The following is a 21974-nucleotide window of genomic DNA, read 5'->3' as shown; positions in this document are numbered from 1 at the left end:
ATGGCATGCAGGAGGGAAAGGTTAGATTGATCTTAGTAGGTTAAAAGGTCTGCAAAACACTGGGCTGAAAGGACATTACAGCCTGGTACAGACCAAAGTGCTAGGTACAAGGTATACTGGACTTGCCAAAACTGAACTTTTCAGTCATATGGAATATCTTCCCACACCCTGTTGATATTAGAAGTGGATAAATATCTATTAGAAAAGTGACTCTTGTCTCAAATAATGCTGGTGTCATTATGGAGAGCATAGTTCCCCAGAGAGGAAAACAATTACATTAACCATAACCACAAGACACTTCATAACAGAAGAAAGAAGTCCTCACTGCAAGATTCCTCAATTCCTTATTGCAAAATTTCAGCCATTCACATATAACTCCATGATTAACAAGAACAAAAGTTTAATCAAATATGAGTACATAAGCCAGTATGGTTATGATGTCCAAGCACACAACCATGTGAATAGATCTTTTGACAGAGTTTTATTTTGGCAATGTCTACATCACTTTCAACATTTAATTAAGCACATGTAATTTACAAGTTAAGTTCCATATTTCTGGCAATAAGAAAGTTTTAGAAATATAAGGACATTGTATTCAAGTTGGTTTAATAAAGAAATGATTTTTCAAGCACTAGTATGCAAAAATGAAATATTAAATAGAAAATGAAGCTGATACTTTTTAGCAAATAACATTCATGGCACAAAAATATTTAATGTTTTCAAAAGCAAGGGAGTCACATTGGCCTGGACAAACGGAGCAACCAACATGCATGTTTTGCCATACATGTAACTCACATGGTCCCAAATGGTTCAGGGACAAATTATGTGGAAGACATTTCAAACTGTTTTATACAAAGTTAGCTGCAATTAAATATCGCAATTACAACCAATATTTTTTTTAAAAGATGGGCAGTGACATGTTCAGTTCAGCAGCTCCAAATATGTAATGGGGACTTTTCCTTTCTGATTCCCTCGTTCACTCATCAGCCAGTCAGAGTCCATTCCAGGCTGACTATACACAGTGATCACCTAAAAAAAAATAACCCATTGTTTATTATTCTGCAGGCTGTGACAAAGCTAAAGGAAGAATCATTACAGAAGATGCATATAGGAGAGGGAAAAAGGGATCGATGGGAGTGAAGGGAAAAATTAGGGAAATATTTAAAAATTTAGAGAATATAATTACATCCTACCTATACAGCAATGGAAGAACAAAGCTGTTATACAGTATCTGCATACAGTATACAGACCATTTATAATTGAAATATATTGATTGAAACACTCAACAAGCAGCAGGTTAATAACCTTTCATCAGAAATGATGTGTTGGAAACATACTTTCATACATAATCTTTATCAGAATAAAATGTCCTACAGTGCTCCACAGCAAGATTTCAGAAATATTCCACAGGAGATTAACCAAGCCTTCACTGAACTACACTAGGCAAGTTTAAAGAAATTCCTTGAGGACAGAGAGGTGGTGGTGATTAGGGAATTCCAGCACTTGGCATTAAGGGAGTGAAATTCAGATGTATGGTGCCCTTTCTTCAGTGAGTGAACTTGGAGAAATCAGAGAGAAAGAGCTCATATTGGGTTATAGTTGAAGGTTTGGGCAAGATAATTAGCAGAAGGTGGAGGCTTCATAAAAGAAGAAAATTGTTGACATGTCTACCAAGTGTCCGGCAAGGTCACATCAGTGTAATCAGACACAATAAGCTTATAGATGGCAAAGGGCTTATTCTCAAGTAGTTGGACATTTCAGAGGGAGACAGCAGCTGAACGAAAAGTAACAGAAAAGTACAACACAGAAACAGGCCCTTCAGCCCATCTAGTCCATAGGGGACCACTTAAACTGCCTACTCCCATCAAATTACTTTACAGTAAACTACTTTATAGTTAGTTCCCAGCATCCTCTTAAACTGGAAGGGTAGTGTAACTGTGTAAACGATGTGATAGCACTTACAAGCCTATTGTTCCATTAACAAGTCTTCAACTGCAGTAAATAAACACAAGGGATTCTACTGGTGCTGGAATCCAGAGGCAACACACACAAAATGAGGGAGGAACTCAGGTTAGGTATCATCTAGGCAGAATAATGAGTCAACATTTCAGGTGAGAGCCTTTGTCAGGACTCATGAATCCCCATCAGTACTGATGAAGGGTCTTGGCTTGAAACATTCACTGTTTATTTTCCTCCACAGAAGCTGCCTGACCTGCTCAGTCCCTCCAGCATTTTATGTTGCTTCACTGAACTTTCCTCAACCTCTTCTCTCCTTCATTCTGCGGCTTGTTATATTTATCCCTGTCATATGATGTTTGAAGAAAATGAGTAAATTATTAAGCTTTTATCCAATGAATTGGAATCAAATACGAATGCAAATTTCCCAACATGGTTTCTTAGCATATGTACAATTAACTATGAGTTACAAAAATAAAGTGGACAAGTTAAAAATAATTTGTGTGCAAAGCTTTCAACACATTCTGAAACAAAATGCTACTGGAACTGGAAGCACTAAGCAGAACTGACAACAGCCTTGGAGAGACAAAGCAAATGAATGCTTCAAAAGGGACATCACCCTGTATTCTCAAATTTGACAGTAACTCACATATTCTGGCCAACTGAGCATTTAAGGATTTTTCTGTGTTTAGATTCATATCATCTGCTGAAATAATGTCCTTAGTCAGATGGGCCATACCCAGGCATTATTGCCAAGTGACCAAGAGATTACATCCTCAAAACTAATAGCAAAAAAAATATTGAGCTGAAAAGGCTTGAAGTGAGCACTTTTGGGACTCACGGGGTTTTTAAAATCAGGAGTGGGAATATTTCAATTAAAACACCAAACATTCTTAATTTTTTTTAAAGTTAAGAGTACAGTGTGTGTAATATCAGTGACTATATTTGAATGCTTTGTCCACTAACATTCGGTTATATACACCAGTTTTTACTGAAGTACCATTCAGAACTCAATAATCTATTCAGTTGCTTTACCCATACATCTCATTGAGAAAATGAACAATTATCTTCCAGTTTTATGAACCATTTGACAAGTAGCTACTCAAAGGTAGTTAACATACAGATAGCTGCATTTTTAGTTGGAGCAATGTTTACAGGTTAATTGAAACCAAACTGAAATAAAATTGATAGAATTCAAGAAAATGATTAAAATGGCTTTCCAGGGCCAATAATGATGAGAGGATAATAATAAAAAAAAAATCACTGGACTGAGATCCTTGGCCTATTGCACACGTATTTACAAAAAAAAACAATTTCTCCTAATCCCACTTCCCAACTCTGTTCCAGGTCTTGTAGGTAAACACATGACATAGAACCAGAAGAACCTGAAAATGCTCATTATTTGCCAAACAAAATATGTGAGAGTTACCATTTCACGTGGTCGACTTTCCTGAAGCCATGAGTCTGGCTTCTTACCCCTTCTTTTCCAAGCTTGAAGAGTCTCGGCCTGAAACACAGTCTCTCCATTCCTCTCCATAGATGCTGCCTGAGCTGTCGAGTTCCTCCAGCATTCTGTGTGTGTGTGTGTGACTCTCACCTCATAGATGTTGCCTGACTAGTCCCTCCAGCATTTTGTTTTTGGCTTTGAGTTTCTACAGCATTTTACTTTAGAGATAGAACCTTATTAATTGTGATTCAGCGTCTAATACTTTTAGGAAGGTGGCCCTCGATTATACTTCAAAGGGATATTTGCTGCCCAAGTCCCAAACTTACACTTTGTTTCCTTGCCCTCACCTCATGTGTCCTCCGCAAACTCCTCAGCTGCAGCACACTAACCTCTCCCCACTAATCCTCATACACCTGAATTCTTAAACTGGCCCTCGTCTTTGTGAGGCACTAGTTCCTTATCCTCTTAACAACACAAATAGAAATAAGAGTTAGCTATAAGTTCCTTCAAATCTGCTCAGCCATTCATTAAGATTTGGAATCTGATCCCCCCCCCCCCCAATCAGGCAGATATAAACATGTACCATCAGTCTCAAGGACAGCTTCTATCCCACTATTAAGACTACTGAAAGGTAACACTTGTATAATAAAGTGGACCCTTGATCTCACCCTATACCTCACCATGGCCCTTGCACCTTATTGTCTACCACTGCCCTTTCTCTGTTACTGCCTTTCCCTGTGTTTCATGCCATGCATTCATTTCATTACATCAATGTAAGGTCACTCGTAAGGTCAGGTCACTGGTCTGAGTGCTTCTGGTATCATGTAACCCAGTACTACCTGTCACATGGTCGGGTGGTCGGTGACTAAACCAGCTCCCCCACTAGGCTTGCCTGGTGAGGAGGGTGGCTAGACACCCTGCAAGACAAAAAACAAGACCTGTCAAAGGGCGGATGAACCCTCTCATAGGGTCAACAGCCATCCAGCAAACACGTGCCGTGAAGCGCGGGAAGGGCATCCCTTGCGTCGAAGCTTGGTCTGGCCATTCACTGCAACAGAACTTCCCCACCCATCTTGGACCCCACCATGCCGCTGGATCCGAGAAGGATGTTGAGAGGGTGAGTCTGGACCTGTGCAACCCCCTACTCACGTAAAATTCATTCTCGCACATGCTGTTCCTTCCTGAGGAGTGGGGTATCATTCAAATCCCACTAACTGACTGAAAGGAACCATCATCATCTTAGATGATGGATAGGCAGAGAGATATATTGAATTGATTTGTATGGATGACAAACTGTACTATGGAAAATGTTGCAATAATTAACCATTTACCAACCTGAAATATGAATGGGTTCCTTGAAGTGGTAGAGGCAAATATTCCCCAAAACATTTAAGCTACTTCTTCCCACCCCTGACAGCCAGGTTTCCACAATTGTCAGAACACCTGATGAAAGGGCAACCTATCCCTCATTGTGTGACACTGTAAAGGTAGTGGACAACAACCCACCATCACCATGACAAATGGAAATATACTCACCTAATTACGTTCTTCACTGTTAAGCCACAAATAATCTGTACAAATATTCTGTACAGTTCTGGTCACCGAATTATAGGAAAGATGTCAACAAAATAGAGAGATTTCAGAGAAGATTTACTAGAATGTTACCTGGGTTTCAGCACCCAAGTTACAGGGAAAGATTGAACAAGTTAGGTCTTTATTCTTTGGAGCATAGAAGGTTGAGGGGGGACTTGATAGAGGTATTTAAAATTATGAGGGAGATAGATAAAGTTGACGTTGATAGGCTTTTTCCATTGAGAGTAGGGGAGAATCAAACAAGAGGACATGAGTTCAGAGTTAGGGGGCAAAAGTTTAAGGGTAACACGAGGGGGAATTTCTTTACTCAGAGAGTGGTAGCTGTGTGAAACGAGCTTCCAGTAGAATTGGTAGAGGCAGGTTCGGTATTGTCATTTAAAGTAAAATTGGATAGGTGTATGGACAGGAAAGGAATGGAGGGTTATGGGCTGAGTGCGGGTCAGTGGGACTAGGTGTGAGTAAGCATTCGGCACGGACTAGAAGGGCCGAGATAGCCTGTTTCCGTGCTGTAATTGTTATATGGTTATATAATCATCACAAAACCTTTGATTCCTGTATGTGAATTGTCACTTCTGGTATCTGAACATCTGGTGGGGGGGCTCGGCTCTTCCTGGTTCTCATCCACATACTGTTTCTCGTGTGATCCCAAGAAGAATTCCTCCCTCCCCCCCCACTTGTAGGTCATCCAGCTTTTCCTCACCATACCTCTCTCAATTGAAACTTGCCCCATCTCCAAGTTGTTATATGCCTTGTCAATTCTGCCACTGTCTGCACCTCCTTCCTGTAACCATGCAAGTTTACTCTGGGTGCCCTGGTTTCCTCCCACACTCCAAAGACTTGCAGGTTCGTAGGCTGATTAAACATATGCATGTAATTGGGGGGTGGGGTGGGGATGGGCTCTTTGGGCTAAAAGGGCCTGTTACTATGCTGCATCTCTGAATAGACAATGTCAAATACTAGAGCACATGCATTTACGTATTTAAGTTGAGAGAGTGGGGGAGGGGTAGAGTTTAATATATGTGGGGTGTTTTTTTTATTTCACACAGTAGAAGGTGGAAACATATGACAGTGGCTCTTAAAAGAGACATGCACAGAATATGCAGAGAAAGCAGGGACATAGATTATGTACATGCAGAGGGGATTTAGTTTAATTTGCCAGCATATTCAGCAGTGGCATGATGGGCTGAAGGGCCTGTGCTGTACTGTTCTATAAACTGTCATTTGGCATATCATATGATGCAGGCAATCATAGTCTCCATAACGACGACTGCTCCTGCCAAACTTTTCTACAGAAGTGGTTTGCCATTGCCTTCTTCTGAGCAGCGTCTTTACACAATGGGTAACCCCAACTATTATCAATACTTTTCAGAGATTGTCTGCCTGGCATCAGTGATCACATAACCAGGACTTGTAATATGCACTGGCTGCACACAAGAACATTCACCACCTGCTCCCATGGCTTCACCGGAAATTAATTGGGGAGGCTAAGCAGGTAGGACACCTTGGCCAAGGTGCACATCTCCACCCTGCCACCCACAAACTATACCCAATAAATAAAGGAAACATAGAAAGAGATGCGAAAGGCACACTACCTCTAAAGCAGAGGTTCCCAATTTTCATGCCATGGATCCCTACCATTAACCGAGGTGTTCGTGGACCTCAGGTTGGAAACCCCTGCTCCAAAGGAGCATTGTTGGTTTTTGGGAGAGATGGAGCAAAGATAAAAATACAAAGGAAATGTTGTTATTCAATGACAAGGCTGATTTGTAAGTACACTCAAGTAGAAACCTTACTCACCTCATCGGCCAGAAGTGACAACTCACTGCTGTCTGCAGCATCGTAATCATAGAGAACTCTAGCTTTTCTGGTGCCACTAGATGACAGCTTGTAGTCAGTGGTTATTGGATTGTTTAGAGTGGACAATGGGACTGAAGATGCAGAAAGTGGGGGCACGGTGTTGGGCATAGCTGATGCTGAGGTAGTCTGATTGTTGTTGGAAGAAAACACCGTTGGAAAACTAGAAAATAAAATTGTTAACATGAATGCAGAGGAAAAGCCACAAATTAAGACACATCATACTACATTAGCCCCTTTAAGTTAGCTTTAGCAACATGTTACAAGTGATAACAGGTATGAGAGAATCAGATATCAGTGATATCACTAGTCAAAATATACCAACAGTTATGATATTTACAGTTTTGAATGTTTAGATTTACAACATGATATGTAAGCAACAAGTTCAGAAGTGAAAAATCAGGTATTACAGAAGCTAGCCAAAATTCTGTCAGCAGCCAAGCTAATCTATAGGATAGATCAAATTCCAAACTGCTGCAACATCATGAGGGGTATAGACAGGATGAATGCACCCCCCCCACATCCAGAGTTGGTGCATGAAGAATTAGAGGGAATCAGTTTAAAGTGAGGGGAAAGATTTAATAGGGGCAGTTTTTAAAAAAAATATACATAAAAGATAGTAACTATGGGAAATGAACTGGCAAGAAGAAGTGGTTGCAGGAGTTACTATAACAATCTTCTAAGCAGTTGGACAGGTACATGGATTAGAAAGGTTAAGAAGGTTATGGACCAAACTCTAGTAAATGAGACTCGCTTGGATGGGGCATCTTGGTTGGCATAGACCAATTAGGCTGAGGAGCCTATTTCAGCGCTGTACAACTCCATGACTCTATACAACACAAAACATTAATAAAACATCGTTGCCTTGCATTATAATATGTTAATGCACATCACCCAGGGCATGTTAATTATTAAATAGAAAAAAGTGATATGGAACTTTATTCTTGTTCCATGCCTGATCAAGGTGGCTGTTCCAAGGCACTTTACAGATAATTATTTTTCAGGGGAGTTAAAAAAAATAATCAGTTGATGTGCAGCAATGTACAAAAATCATAAGGTGCTTAAAATTACTGTATTCCTCTGAGATACTACTTAATGGGAAAAAGTTCCCAATCTAAATCCAAATTACCTTCCAAGCTGCTTTTGTAAATCAACCATATACTGATAGCATTGTGCATAGTAGGTCACCTGGGCATCAACATAGTCGTTCAAACAGCGAAGGTGATGTGTCTATGCAAGAAAAGGAACAAAAAGTGACAGTTAATTTTAGAACCAATGACATGAACTAGAGCCAAGAGTGTTTGAGGTCTATAAAAGGCAAAATAGTACACATAAATACACGAGCAGTATTTTAACTGGAGCTTGTTAATCTACAACAACTGGATTGAGATCAAAGCCAGAGCAAGTACAGTGACAAGAGCAAAGGAAACTTACATGTGTACTGCCGATTCCTTCAAGCAGAAGTCTTGTAATCTCCGCTTGTCGATCAAACTCACTCTGTGCAATCCGGACATCCTGCTCAGCCTGTGTAAGAGAGTTTGTTTTTAATTGAAAGCCAGGCAAAAATCTGCTTGCTAGTAAACAATTTAGTCACAATGCAGGGCAAACCCAATCAATTTACTTGTCAGACAATTTACTTCCTCATGAAAATACATAATACACAGCACACTTCAGCCCACCTAGTTCATGCCAAACTATTTAATCTGCCTACCACCATCGGCCTGCACTGAGACACAGCCATCCATACAACTATTGAAACTTCTCTTAAATGTTGAAATCTAGCTCACATATACCACTTGTGCTGGCAACTCGTTACACACTCATGACCATCTGAGTGAAGTTTCCCTCATTTTTCACCTTTCATCCTTAACCCATGATCTCTAGTTGTAGTCACACCCAACCTCAATGGAAAAAGCTTGCTTGTATTTATCCTATCTATATCCCTCATAATTTTGTATATCTCCATCTCCTCTGAATGTTCAAGGAATAAAGTCCTAACATATTCAATCTTTCCTTATAACTCAGTTCTTTCATAGACCCGGCAAAATCCTTGTAAATTTTCTCTGTACTCTTTCAGAAAATCTTACTTATTTCTTTCCTTTTGGTTAGTGCTCAAAACTGCACAATACTCCAAATTAGGCCTCACCAACGTCTTATACAACTTCAACATAACATCCCATCTCTTGTATGCAATACATTAAATCTCCTGTTCCAAAAGCTTTCTTTATAGCCCTATCAACCTGTGGCCTGCACTTCCATATCGCTTTGTTCTACCACATTCCTCAGTGCCCTACCATTCGCTGTGTAAGACCTACCCTGATTGATCCTACCAAAGTGCCACACCTTGCATTTATCTGCATTAAATTCCATCTGCCATTTTTTGTCCCATTTTTCCAGCTGGTCCAGATCCTTCTGCAAGTCATGATAGCCTTCCTCATCTGCAAATTTGCTGATCCAGTTAACCACATTATCATCCAGATCATTGATGTAGATGACAAACAACAATGTACCCAGCACTGATCCCTGCGGCACATCACCATTCACAGGCCTCCAGTCAGAGAGGCAACTCTCTTCTACCATTCTCTGGCATCTCCCACAAAGCCAATGCCTAATCCAATTTACTACCTCATCCTGAATGCCAAGCGACTGAACCTTCTTGACCAACCTCCCATGTGGGACCTAGTCAAATGCCTTACTGAAGTCTATGTGGACAACATTCACTGCCATGCCTTTATCCCCTTTTCTGGTAACTTCCTTGAAAAACACTAAAGTTAGTTAGACATGACCCAGCATGCATGAAGCCTAGCTGACTATCCTTAATCAGTCCAATATATCTCCAAATAATCATACAACCTTTAGAATACCTCCCAATAACTTTCCAACTACTAATGTCAGGGTTACATGACTATAATTTCCTGTCGAAGTGTCTCGTCCCAAAACTTCAACTGTACTTTTTTTCCATAAATGTCTGGCCTGCTGCGTTCCCTCAGCATTTTGTGTGTATTGTTATAATTTCTTGCTTTATTTTTAAGAGCCTTTCTTAAACAGCGGAACAATCTTGGCTATCCTGTAATCCTCTGGTATCTCTCCTGTCACTAAGGACAATTTAAATGTCTCTGCTTGGGTCATGGCAATTTCTGCACTTGCCTCCCACTGGGTCAGAGGGAACACCTTGTCTGGCTCTGGGGAATTACCCACCCTAACTTGCCTCAGGACAGCAAACACCTTCTTTGTGATCTATACAGAGTCCATGAAGTTGATGCTGTTTTGCCTCACTTCTAAAGACTCTGCGTCCATCCCTGAGTAAACGTACAAACTTTGTACTCTCAAAATTTCACTTTTGAAGGTCTCCCTTTTATCAAATACACCTTTGCCATTAAACAACCTGCCCCACTTCACACCTGCCAGATCCTTTCTGATACCTTTCTCCAATTTAGAATCTCAATCTACAGACCAGACCCATTTTTTTTGCACATTTAATTTGAAAGTAATGGCACTGTGATCGCTAGATGCAAAGTGTTCCCCTACACAAACTTGTCATCTGCCTTGTCTATTCAAAATACTGCTGCACATCTTACATTCAATTTGCCTCGAGCATACAGGAAAATACTTAAATGACCAGCATGTGTCATTAGCTTTTTCACCCCATCAGTTAACACATCTTTTGTAGTTCAGTATAGCATAGATTTCCTTTGGATAATTATATTTTGAATGTTAGGAACATGAAGAGTCTCAATTAATTTCGGGACTTCCAGACTGCAAAGCTTAGAAAGCTACTGGTCTAAAATGTGTTATTGTAGGCTTTATGGAATACAGACAATACTATATCTTTAAAGAGAAAAGAATTACAATGGTTGGGCCAAAGAAAATTAACAAGCTGCTTTGTGACAACTTTCATACATACCAGTTAAAGCAAATTGTATATGGCATGTTTGAATAGGTGAAAAGTTTGCCTGATAAAATTCACAATGAATGCATACTTTCACTTACAAAAACGCTTTGAATTATACTTTACCTTTTGCATTTAAAAGAACAGGCAGTACAGCAACTAAGTTGAAGTAACATAATTAAATCAGATTTTACATTTGATCTGCCAATATCCTTGTGCCATTTTCCTTTTCCTTAGTAATACCCAGACATCAAATTCTCAACTTTATCCCTTCCTAAAGTAAAACAGTGCCACTTTCCTGCTGCAGATCAAAACTTAACGCTAAAAGAAAACTGACATGTTAATACAGTTAACCTACATTGCAAGGTTGAAGAGATAACAATTTTAATAATAAAAAGGGCAGTGTTGCACGATCTAAGGCCCCTTCACTCCCAGAAATATCATGTGCTGAGAAGAGAAAGTCATTTTACACAGCAGAACTTAGAACTAATATTTAAAGTAGAAACTGGCATTTATTCTGACCTCTGCACAAAACATTTTCTTAATAAAGCAATACAAATTATTTCACCCTAAATAGACAAGTTTCAACTTTATTACTATAAGGAAACTATTTTACTTTACTTACTTTTGTCACTTCCTCTGCCCAAAGCTGTTAAGCATTTAAACAGATAACAAAAAAAATCACTATTTACAATATACTTGCTTAGAAGTGATACAAAATTGATGATAAACAAGTTTATTTTAACTATGCTTTATAATGAAATTTGTGACTGAGAAAAACATGCATGACTACAAAGATAAAGCTATCTCAAACATAAATGCTGCATGCTCTTAATCTGAAGACTAACCGTAAACCTCAGGTTAACCTTCTAGTTTCTTTTATCTCAGACCCAAATCTTTGTTCCTTTCAGACTGATTTAAGTTCAGTTTTTGAATGATTTAAAATTCAAAAGCTACTTTAAGGAATTTTGAAAAATTAAGAACAGTGAAGTATCAGAAAAACCCTACAGTACTGGCTAAAAATATCGTTACCACATACAAATCTCTGTTAGAACATGTGTACATTATAACAGTTGTGAAGATCCATCAGGAGACAGACTGATGTTACGGGCATTGTGAACAGAGAGTTAAAAGCAGACCAATCAGCATCTGTGGTGGTAAGAAGCATTAGTCAACGTCCTGAGTCAGCTTCCTGCATCAGGGTCAAGAGGGAAAAGATCGCCAATATGTCATTTTAACTCTCCTTCCCACTTCCACACTGACCTGTAGGCCCTTGGCTTCTCCATTACTACATAAAACCATTTCATATTTCACTCTGGTATCCTACAACCCAATGGATAGGTTATTGAATTATCCAATTTCAGGGAATCTCCTCTCCACCTCCCCCACCACCCCAGTGACCTTTTCCTCCCACCCCACACACTTGCAAGTCCAGTGAGTTTTCTCCTCCCTTTATTCAATCGCTCCTCTTCCTTCCCCACACTTGGTTCTATCTGCCCATCATATCCTCTCCATCTAGCCCCAACTACCACCCCCCCCCCCCACACACACAAATACAGGCAAACTTTCCCGTTCTGATGCAGCATCTTGACCCGAAAATGGTGACTTGCACCTTTTATCTCCATAAATGCTGCTTGACCCACTGGGTTGTTCCTGCAATTTTTTTTCTAGATTCCAGAACCTGCATTCTCTATTTTAAAAAAGCTGAAGTCAGAAGACAGAAGTTTAATTTCTGCAATTCATTGCACAATCCTTCTTTCAAATGGGAACGTGGACCTGACCAATAGATTTCTTGCCCAAACCTGTGTCAGGAAAAGATGGGAACCCTGTAACTTTTGCTGTGAAGCAGAAATTTAAGGTCCATGCCAAACAAGGTTCATTAGAGGGCAATGAAATGTGAGAGGCATTTTGTTGGACATTCAGGAATGCCCAAAGGTTTGCAAGTCAGCTACAATCATTGTGTAATCATTCCATGACCTTAAATGTGCATAAGCTTTTGAAAAAGATGACAATATTTCAAAGTCTCATTGTTTATACTGCAAGAATTTTTAAACTCACTGTCGCAACTCTTGAAATCAAAATGAATTTAAAGCATTTTGCCTACCAACCAACAGTGGTGACTTCAGAGTAGGGATGATTGGGCATGCAAAAGGATGAAATAAAAATTAAGTACTAATTTGAAAAGCAGAAGTGACACTCTTACATTTTTGGTGTCTAAAAATTTATGAGAAAATTCTTAAGAACGATGAAAATGTGAAATTTGCTTTTGAATGAACTGGCAGCAATAAGGAAAAAGTGAACAGATAATTGGCCAGGGATGGAAGAGATTATTAAAAATGGAAGCAGGGTTGAGCAACTAATATGCTAAAAAAATCCAGTCAGTTGTTTTGCAGATACTGCACTGAGGTGCTGTGCTTCAAGTATACATGCCAGAAACATTACACCACTGTTTGCAGGTTCACGTGTGCAGTGAACATTTTCAATCACAGCAAAGCAAAGAAGTAGGTGGCAAACTGAAGTGGTAAACAGAAAATACTGGAGATACTCAGCAGGCTGAGGGACATCTGTGGGGAAAAATCTCAGGTTGATAATCTTTCACTGAAGTGGGAGCAGAACTTGTGACAAGGGAAAGTTGGCCTGTAAAAACATCGTCTCCCAACATACACTTGTTTCTTGGTCAGAAGAAGTAAAACATGGCAGGTAAAGTAACTGAGAAATATGCAAGATTTGTACCAGTGGGATTACTAACACTGAGGATATACGCGTTGTGACAGTGCATGAGGTTGGGGGTGAGTGAAAGTAGTTGTGTACCTGAAGTGCTACAGGATCCAGAACAATTCTGTCATAACCACAAGGGAGGGAGAGAGCAAGGCAATTCTAATGAGGAGCAGAGAATAAAACAAGTTTAAATTTACCAGTGGAAAACTTGCCAAGAAAGTTCTACTAGAGGGATAATGTTGAAATAAGATTCCTGAATTACCATCAATAACTGTGACTGGTTTTGAACACCAAGGCTTTAAAATTTATGCATAAAAATACTGCACTGCTTGAACTGCAGCATTTAAGTATAGCAACATCCACACTTTCACCAGTTCTTGGTCAAAAGCAACACTTCCTCTCACTTCCAGTTTAAAAAAACTCCTTCAGTACACACAAGTCAGAGGTAAAATTCATACAGAATCCCAAAGACACTGATTAGATGCTTTAATTCTACATGGGCCTCCAATTCTGGTGGAATTTCATTTGTGAAAACATTTTGCAAGTATTTTGAATTAAAATTTAATGACAATATTCAGTACTGAAAGGGTTTATAAAAAAATAAATTTAGATGTGAAGAAACAGAAATGGCATGGTATAACATCAGTACTTCCTCTTGCTATCGAAAACTCTTTCTTCAATATTACTCACACTTACAGAACTCACTCAAATTGAATGTCATTTAAATTCTGATATTCTGGCACCCTCAGGAATTTGATGGTGCTAGACTAGAAGATTTTCCATACTGATGAATACTATTATGTCAACAATCCTTTAACTGACTTTTAAAAAAATGAAATAAATTTCCTAATGACAAAGCTTAAAGGGAGCATGGGAAACTGGGTCCAGTGAGTTTTGAGGCCAGTGTGGGAAACATGACCCTAATGAATTTAAAGGAATTTAAGTGAATTTAAGGGAGCACTGGAAAGGACATAATGAGCCAGATTTCCTAATAATAAGATAGTAGATTATTCAAGTTTCACTGTACTGCTATCAAGACTAAGTGGATCGATTTTAAATAAGCAGTCCCTTCCTTCCCTCCCAAAATAGTGGTAAGCAAACATTTGGAAAGTATGGTATCAGCGTACCATTTAAACAGACACATCATAAACTAAAACCTTAATTTGATTCAATCAGCATTTTACAGCAGAAATGTGCAATCCACCTTCCAAAATATTGGTGGTTTATACAGTGGAAAAAATTGAAAACACTGAACCTGGGCAGGAAAACAAAAGTCAGGTGAACTGGAGTGAAATGGGTAGAATCAAACGCAAGAGAAAAATCTACAGATGCTGGCAGATGTTTTGAAATGGGTAGAAGACCGTTCAAAATTAAAACATTATCCCTTTGAAATTCAGTTTACCTGAGGTAACAAATATTGTCAACTCAAGGGTACACTCAGATGAGATAGCAAGAGTAAGCATTCAAGTTTAAAGTCAAAACACACAAGGCCAACAAACCTTCAGCCACGTTACATGCAGCAAGTTGAGCATGTAAGAGAAATTTACCATAAAGTTGTCTCCCTGAGGTTGAGAAGCGTTTAGTTGCTGGAACATTCAGGTAACATAGATAAGGACAAGAAACACATATTAGATAGATTATGTTAGGTTATGCAGCAAAGCTGAAGAGCCATGCACAGTATAAATTACATACTTTAATTGGTATTGGATTCGGTTCTAAAAATCAACTTTTAAAATTGGTTGGCATAGCCAAATACTGTTCTAATTGTCAATTTCTATTCTACTCCACCTCACAAAAGTTTTGAATTTTGCTGGTAGTATGGTATCAAAAGGACCAGTAATTTGACCAGCTGATCACAGAACAATGACCATATACTTTATTGGAGGTCATTATAACTACATACAATTCTTTTCATTAAGATCTCATCACAAGATGATGTAGCAACCAGCCAATTTACTTCTGTTTAGTATCAAGACTGACACCCAAAACTTGAAATCATGTGATCTCTGCACTTGAGTATACAATTCTTAACCTGGTAAAGAATTAATCTAATTTGGACCAACTCTGGATCTCATCTTGTTCAGTACAAATAAAATAAAGAGCAAATGCAGTAGAATAAGAGTGCAATATTGTCACCCAAGGGTTTTGCAGAGTTTTACTCTGATTTTTTTGCAGTCAAAGATTTATAGAACAAAAGTTTAATTTCAAACATTTTCAAGTTCACTGTTATTCAGCCATATACCGCAAACAAATTAATGTTCCTCCAGACCAAGGTGCACACAGTACATACAACTCACACACAACATATAAAGTAACAGTACCACAAATAAATTCATAATTTGTGCTATTAATGCACCTTTTTAAAAAAAGTAAACAGTATGACACTACTGGCACTTCAGATGTGAAGAGACTGAGTGGTGGCAGGGAGTTCAGCAGCCTTATAGCCTGCGGGAAGAAGCTGTTTCTCAACCTAACAGTCCTTGTTTTAATGCTGCACTACCTCCTACCTAATGGTAGGAGATTAAGAGATCTTTGGATGGATAAGAGGAATCATTGACAATGCTAAAGGTCCAACAGTCCAGCATAAACAGTGTTAATGTTAAATATCTGATTGGTGGAAGAGAAACCCTGACAATCCTCTCAGCAGTCCTTAGAATCCTTTGTCGGGACCTACAGTCAGATGCATTGCAATTCCTGCACCAGATGGTGATGCAGCTGGTCAGGACATTCCAAATAACACTGTAGTGCAATTTTTTTTTCCCAAGGGAAGACATTTTCAGTGCACTATCTAACCCAGTCTGGCTTTTCCAGATCCCACATTATGTAGGAAAATACAATTTTGCTCATCTTGATACTGCAGCAAGTTACCGCTGAGCGGTAAATCATTAAAATTAATGATTTTAATTTTTGATCTGGTGATGTTTAACTTCCACCATGTGTAGTAAGTGCATTGTAATGGCCTTCCTGGATGTACCTTTCTTGAATAGACCAGCTGATTGGAACGAAGCAAACTCAACTACAGTTCAAACATCTCCCCCTCAGCAAATGCTGGAATCCATCATTAAAGGATGAAGTAATAGGGTGCACTGAACACAAGCCAGACACACTGTCAACATGGCATTACACAAGAAAAAAATGTTTGAGTGAAAAATGTGTTAAGTAGGAATAGAAAAACCCAGAGAAACTAATAACTGTTAGTAGGTAAAGGATCTGGACTGCTCAATTCCAAGAGGGAGAAAATAAACTTGTACATGTATTTCAAGCAATTCGGAAAATAATTTAGTGCATGGGGGGGGGGGGGGGGTGGCGATTAAAATAATAAAAAAGGGATTTACAAGACTTTGGCAAGACCTAATTTTGAGTACTGTGTGCAGCTTTGCTCCCAAGGAGAGTGCATGTACTTTGGAATCTTGTGGCATATGCTGACTAGATGAGGGGGCTTAACCTACAGGGAAGGCCAAATAACAGTGGCTAGTAGTGTTGTTTAAAAAAAAACTGAGGAGTATTTTCATGAAATAACAACATTTTGAGGAGTGATCTTTTAGAGGTATATAAAAACCATGAGGGACATAGATAAGGGGAATGATCAAAGTATTTTGCTCAGGGCAAGAATCTAAAACCGGAGGGATATGGCGATAAATTAAGCGAATTGAGGTAGCAACCTTAGTCAACACAGACACATTGGGGCAAAAAGTTTCCTGTGCTATATATAACCTATGACTCCAAGGAAGGAATATGCAAATATGATCAGGATGGAAAGTGGATTGGAGTCAGGGGATCAGTCAAGAGCCTTCTAAATGCTGAACCAAGCATGAGAAACACAGGGTCTTCTCTACTTCAGTTCTGAAAGCATACTACATACCTCAGGTACCAACAGCACCACAAATTCATTAAGTGCTTTCTATTTCATTGTCTATTTCACACTATTTGCCCATTTCTATCTGTATTTTACATATCCATGATCATTAAGATCCAATACAAGAACATTCATGGATGAGCAGAGTATCTAGGCATGAAAATCTCCATCTTCAAGTAAACTGACAATGGCTTTGTTACCCAAGTAAATATTTTCCCTATTGCTGTTAATTTTCTTTATATCTTGATCCATTTGTTGATGCACATAATCGATATTTGCTTAATTTATATAGTAGATCCCACTCATTTGCCATCTACCTGGACTAAAAACAAAATTCCTGCTGTCTGCAAGGAACCATTAGATGTTACAGTCTAAAGCAAGCACTATATAAAAAAAAGTCATTTCAAACTGGATTCCACTGCTAACTGCAGAGATAAAAGGGCACCATCCTGCTCACTGCAGCACCCATTCCAAAGGTCATGATGATTAGTAGCATTTAAGTAGTTGAATTTTCTGATTTATTTGGTTCCTTCTATTATAACTGCAGCAAATCAACAGATGACTGTGGGAGTAAGCTCTTTCTTGCTTCAATGCACTATAGGGAGCCCATCCATTAGAAAAGCAAATGTCTAATAAATGATAATGTATAGAACTGATGGCTGACATGTTTGCTGCATTTCAATAACTTGGGAAAGATTCTAAGTTCAAGTCAAGTGATTTAATTTTAGCCACATTGGGACCAGCTCCAGTTAACCTACCAGTCATCACCCCTTCCCTCCAATCATTACAACCACTTAAATCTTCATACAGTTTTCTGCAATTCTACACAGCAATTTGATTTTAACCTAGTATTTGCTCATTCTTACCTCTTTATGGTTTTCAGGCACAACATTATTGTACTTTTGGGCTACATACATACATTTATTCCTAAATGGGGTCCAAGGCCAGCAGATGGCCCTTCAGCCCACCATTTCCATACTATCTATACCTATTTGTAGCCTTTCATTATCTTGCCAACTTAAAGTGTTAAAATTTTGTGGGACTACTTGCCTTTGCAACACACATTGGCAGTGTTTCAGATTCTAACCACCTTTTGGATGTAAAGATTCTGCCTCTAAACTTTCTACCTATGCCCTCCAAGTCTAGATACCTCTGCTGTTGGGTGAAATCTTCCCCACTATTTATGTTCCTTTTTATACTAGTCAGGATACCCGCCAGCTTTTCTATTTAATGAAAAGCCAGTCTGGTTAGGCACTTCATCCTAGACAACATCCTGTGAAGCAACTAAACACCCTCTCAGGTACAATCACATCCTTCTATTGTTTGGCAACCAGAAATGCCTAGTAATCCAGCTGCTGCCTAAATTGTTATACCAAAATCTTGCTGCTTTTATGTTCTATACCCCGGTTTATGAAGGCAAGTGTCCAGAATGCCTTCCAGCCTGAAAATATTTACTTACGCTACAGCTTCAGGGACCCTTGGATTTGTTCAATGTAGTCTATCAGCACCTCAATACTGCCATTATGTTCTACCCGTATTCATACTCAAAGTACATCACCTTGCCAGGATTAAATTCTATGTACAGTCGGCCCTCCTTAACCGCAGGGGATTGGTTCCCCCCCCCGCAGATACCAAAATTCGCGGATGCTCAAGTCCCTTATTCAACCTGACTCAATGCGCTGGACCTTAGGACCCAGCCGAACCCCAGACCTAATTTAGCCTGTCTGCGTGCGGTGGGCATTAGGGCCCAGCGGCAGAGATCTGAATCCACAGTACTTCTGTTCGCGAAAATAATCACAAACACGATTGAAAATAAAGTGTAAATAATAAAGCAATCGGAAAGAAGTGAAATGCCATCAGTCACTGGAAAAGCGCTACGCTACGTCTGTCAACAATCGGAACAACTTTAAAGATAAAATAAGAAAGGCTCTGCCCTGATGAAAGCTACAATTATTACTAAGCAACAGTGGTTTAATTATTGAGTTTTGGGTTTTTGATCCTCCACATTAACCCAGCTCGGTGGAGAGTGCACTCAGGAGCAATCTGTCCCGAGTCCCGAGAACTTCCGTTCCGAGTCCGGCGCTAAAACATACACTCTTAAGTGTTTTATATGCATAGAAGGGTAAAATATATACTGTATACTAAGACAAATGTTTGACTGACTCTAAATAATACCAGAAGTACCTGTTCGAACTTACGTAGTAAGAGAACTTCCGATTTTTTTCGATCCTGATCCACGATAACCCACGCACATCCTCCCATATACTTTAAATCTCTAGATTACTTATAATACCTAATACAATGTAAATGCTATGTAAAATGGTTGTTATACTGCATTGTTTAGGGAATAATGACAAGAAAAAAAGTCTGTACATTCTCGAACAAGAAGTGCTCAAAGAGCACTTCCGGGTTTTCACGATTGGTTGAATTTGCGCATGCGGAATTCACAGATAAGGAGGGCCGACTGTAATAGCATTCTAACCAGATTACCAATTCAAGGACTCATCATCACCTCATTATCAATAGCACTCATTAGTTCACTGCTGAATAACTCTCATATCTTAAAAAAAGTTAAATTTAAGCCTGCTTTTTACTACCTCTTGTAACAAGTCCTCAATTCGAGAGGGTGACATTTCTTCCACAGTTCTTTATCTAAATCCATCACCGTCTCACAGCCTCCCTTCTCTTTCTGGACTTTCCATCATACATGTAAAGCCAACCTTTACATGTTTTTGCAGAGCAGGTTTTCCATTAACATTTATAAGTGATGAGCCCAATGATGTGCTTAAAATGTAAAGATTGATTGCTTTTTTATGTAGTAACTGGCTTTCCATATGTTCCTTTAAAAGATCTCAATGAATTTATTACTTTAAAAAAAAGTCTTCCATTTTCCACAAGCACTTTGGCCAAAACGACAATAAATTCTCTGCCAAGGCAACATAATTATATAGACAATGCTTCCTCCTCTTCCTTCCTGTTCTCCCCCTCACCCCGAACCACATGATAGAACATAAAGAATCATTACAGTAGCTGCAGAGTTTTGGTCTGCAATTGGGAATACGTACTGTGATCAGTTTGCAGACTGAACACAAATCTTAATTAGTGTAGGTCACCAATTCATTACAAAAGCAGAGCTTAAAGGTTAACTTACAAAAACCTAGCTTCATACAGTTGGTCTGTAGTTTCTTCTGGACTGCATAATTACATCAATCAATATTTGAAACATGACTATTCATAAAGAAAATAAGGGTTTGTTGCACAATGATACAAAAGTTACATCTAATTTTGTTCTCTGCAAATGATCCCAATTGGGTTTTATTGCAGAAAAGAGAAAGCAATGGATTTAGGGTCATCTGTTTATCAATCTCACCTCAGATTATGCCCATTTCTTCACTGCACACCCACATTAAGAATTAAAGAATAGACATTGAACTGTTTCTATCAACACTGTGGCATATCAACAGATTACTTGATGGTTTGGATTGTGCCTTTATTCAGTGCAAAAGGTATACTCAAATACTTTACGAGAATTATGAGCAATCTCATTGAAACCTACTGAATGTTGAAAGGACTAGCTAGGGTGGATGAGGAGAGGATGCTTCCTATGGTATCCTAATTCTGCTCCCATGTCTTATGGTCTAATTTCAAGATTTAAAATTGTTTAATGTTATTCCCAGTACACAAGTGTAAAGAAGAACAAAATGATTGTTACTGATCTGATGCTGCACTCAAATTTGCTTACTGTAGCAATGTATGCGATGTGGTGGCAAACGTCTGACTAACAAGGTCTCACTATTATAATCACCAATTGATTTGTACAAGTGTCATTACCAGTGGTACATAGACTAGGTCAGAGTGGAAGTCCTGAACATTTCTGTGAAATTAAGTTATGAGATTTTTGCCAAAAAGGCAACTAGAAACTTCGCCTAAAATCTGATCAGAAATGTTTTGTATTGCATACTTGTGTTCCAAGTTTCAGCAATGCAACTTCAACTTATAATCCAAAAATCAAGATGAGAATGCCAACACAAAGATGTGGCTGATTATATTATTTATCATTTATCTGCAATTCAAAGATCATATATTTCCTCCAAGATAAATCTATTATAGCATTTTGAGTAAGCTACTTAAAGATTGGAAGACTTCATATTAACTCAAACACGATGTAGCTAGGAAGAATCACATTTCAGTTTCTCTGAAATATTTAAATTTCCAAAGAAAATTACTGCCATACAATAATTATATTTAAAACTATTTCAGATTGAATACAACATTACTTTTACATTTCAAAAGTACAGCAAATTACAGGAAGAGCCCTCCCTCAATGATCTTCAATCGGAATACCTAATGGATCAGGCACTGAATTACATCACTAATGCTGTACTTACAGCTGAACGGGACTCTGAAACCCTCGCTTTTTTCAGTCTTGCTTTGGCTGCATCCAAATCCAGTCTTTTATTCTGCAAGAGCTTACGTTCTTTCTGAAAGTATTAACAGATCACAGGTACACACATTATAAAACCCTGAAAATTCAAACTGAAACAGATTGTACAGTGAATGAAATTTTAAGCCACTGTTTTACGCAATGGTATTAACGACTATTTCGCCATGTTACCGCTGTCAGTGTAGTGCTGGTCTGGTCTGATCTTCACTACCAAATG

At 38.8% G+C, this 21974-nt stretch overlaps 1 protein-coding gene across 5 annotated transcripts in view; it reads right to left on the bottom strand.

Moving 5' to 3' along the window:
• Positions 1 to 376: 376 nt before the first annotated feature.
• The window catches only part of LOC140736735 (endophilin-B1-like), a 66543-nt gene continuing 44945 nt past the window's right edge, over positions 377 to 21974 (bottom strand). The window contains exons 5-12 of one of the 5 annotated variants that reach the window (XM_073062617.1): positions 21702 to 21794; positions 14957 to 15043; positions 13551 to 13616; positions 11365 to 11388; positions 8285 to 8374; positions 7980 to 8080; positions 6794 to 7013; positions 377 to 1029 (exon numbers count right to left, since the gene is read on the bottom strand). In XM_073062617.1, the coding sequence (XP_072918718.1) occupies positions 922 to 1029; positions 6794 to 7013; positions 7980 to 8080; positions 8285 to 8374; positions 11365 to 11388; positions 13551 to 13616; positions 14957 to 15043; positions 21702 to 21794 (789 nt within the window). In that variant the 3' untranslated portion in view covers positions 377 to 921. The remainder of the gene's footprint in view (positions 1030 to 6793; positions 7014 to 7979; positions 8081 to 8284; positions 8375 to 11364; positions 11389 to 13550; positions 13617 to 14956; positions 15044 to 21701; positions 21795 to 21974) is intronic. The other 4 variants (XM_073062618.1, XM_073062619.1, XM_073062620.1 and 1 more) reach the window with 4 other exon arrangements.

The sequence above is a fragment of the Hemitrygon akajei genome, chromosome 12 (genome assembly GCF_048418815.1).
Source record: "Hemitrygon akajei chromosome 12, sHemAka1.3, whole genome shotgun sequence".
NCBI lineage: Eukaryota > Metazoa > Chordata > Chondrichthyes > Myliobatiformes > Dasyatidae > Hemitrygon > Hemitrygon akajei.
Note: the sequence above shows the minus strand (reverse complement) of the source record. Positions and strands in the feature narration are given on the sequence as shown.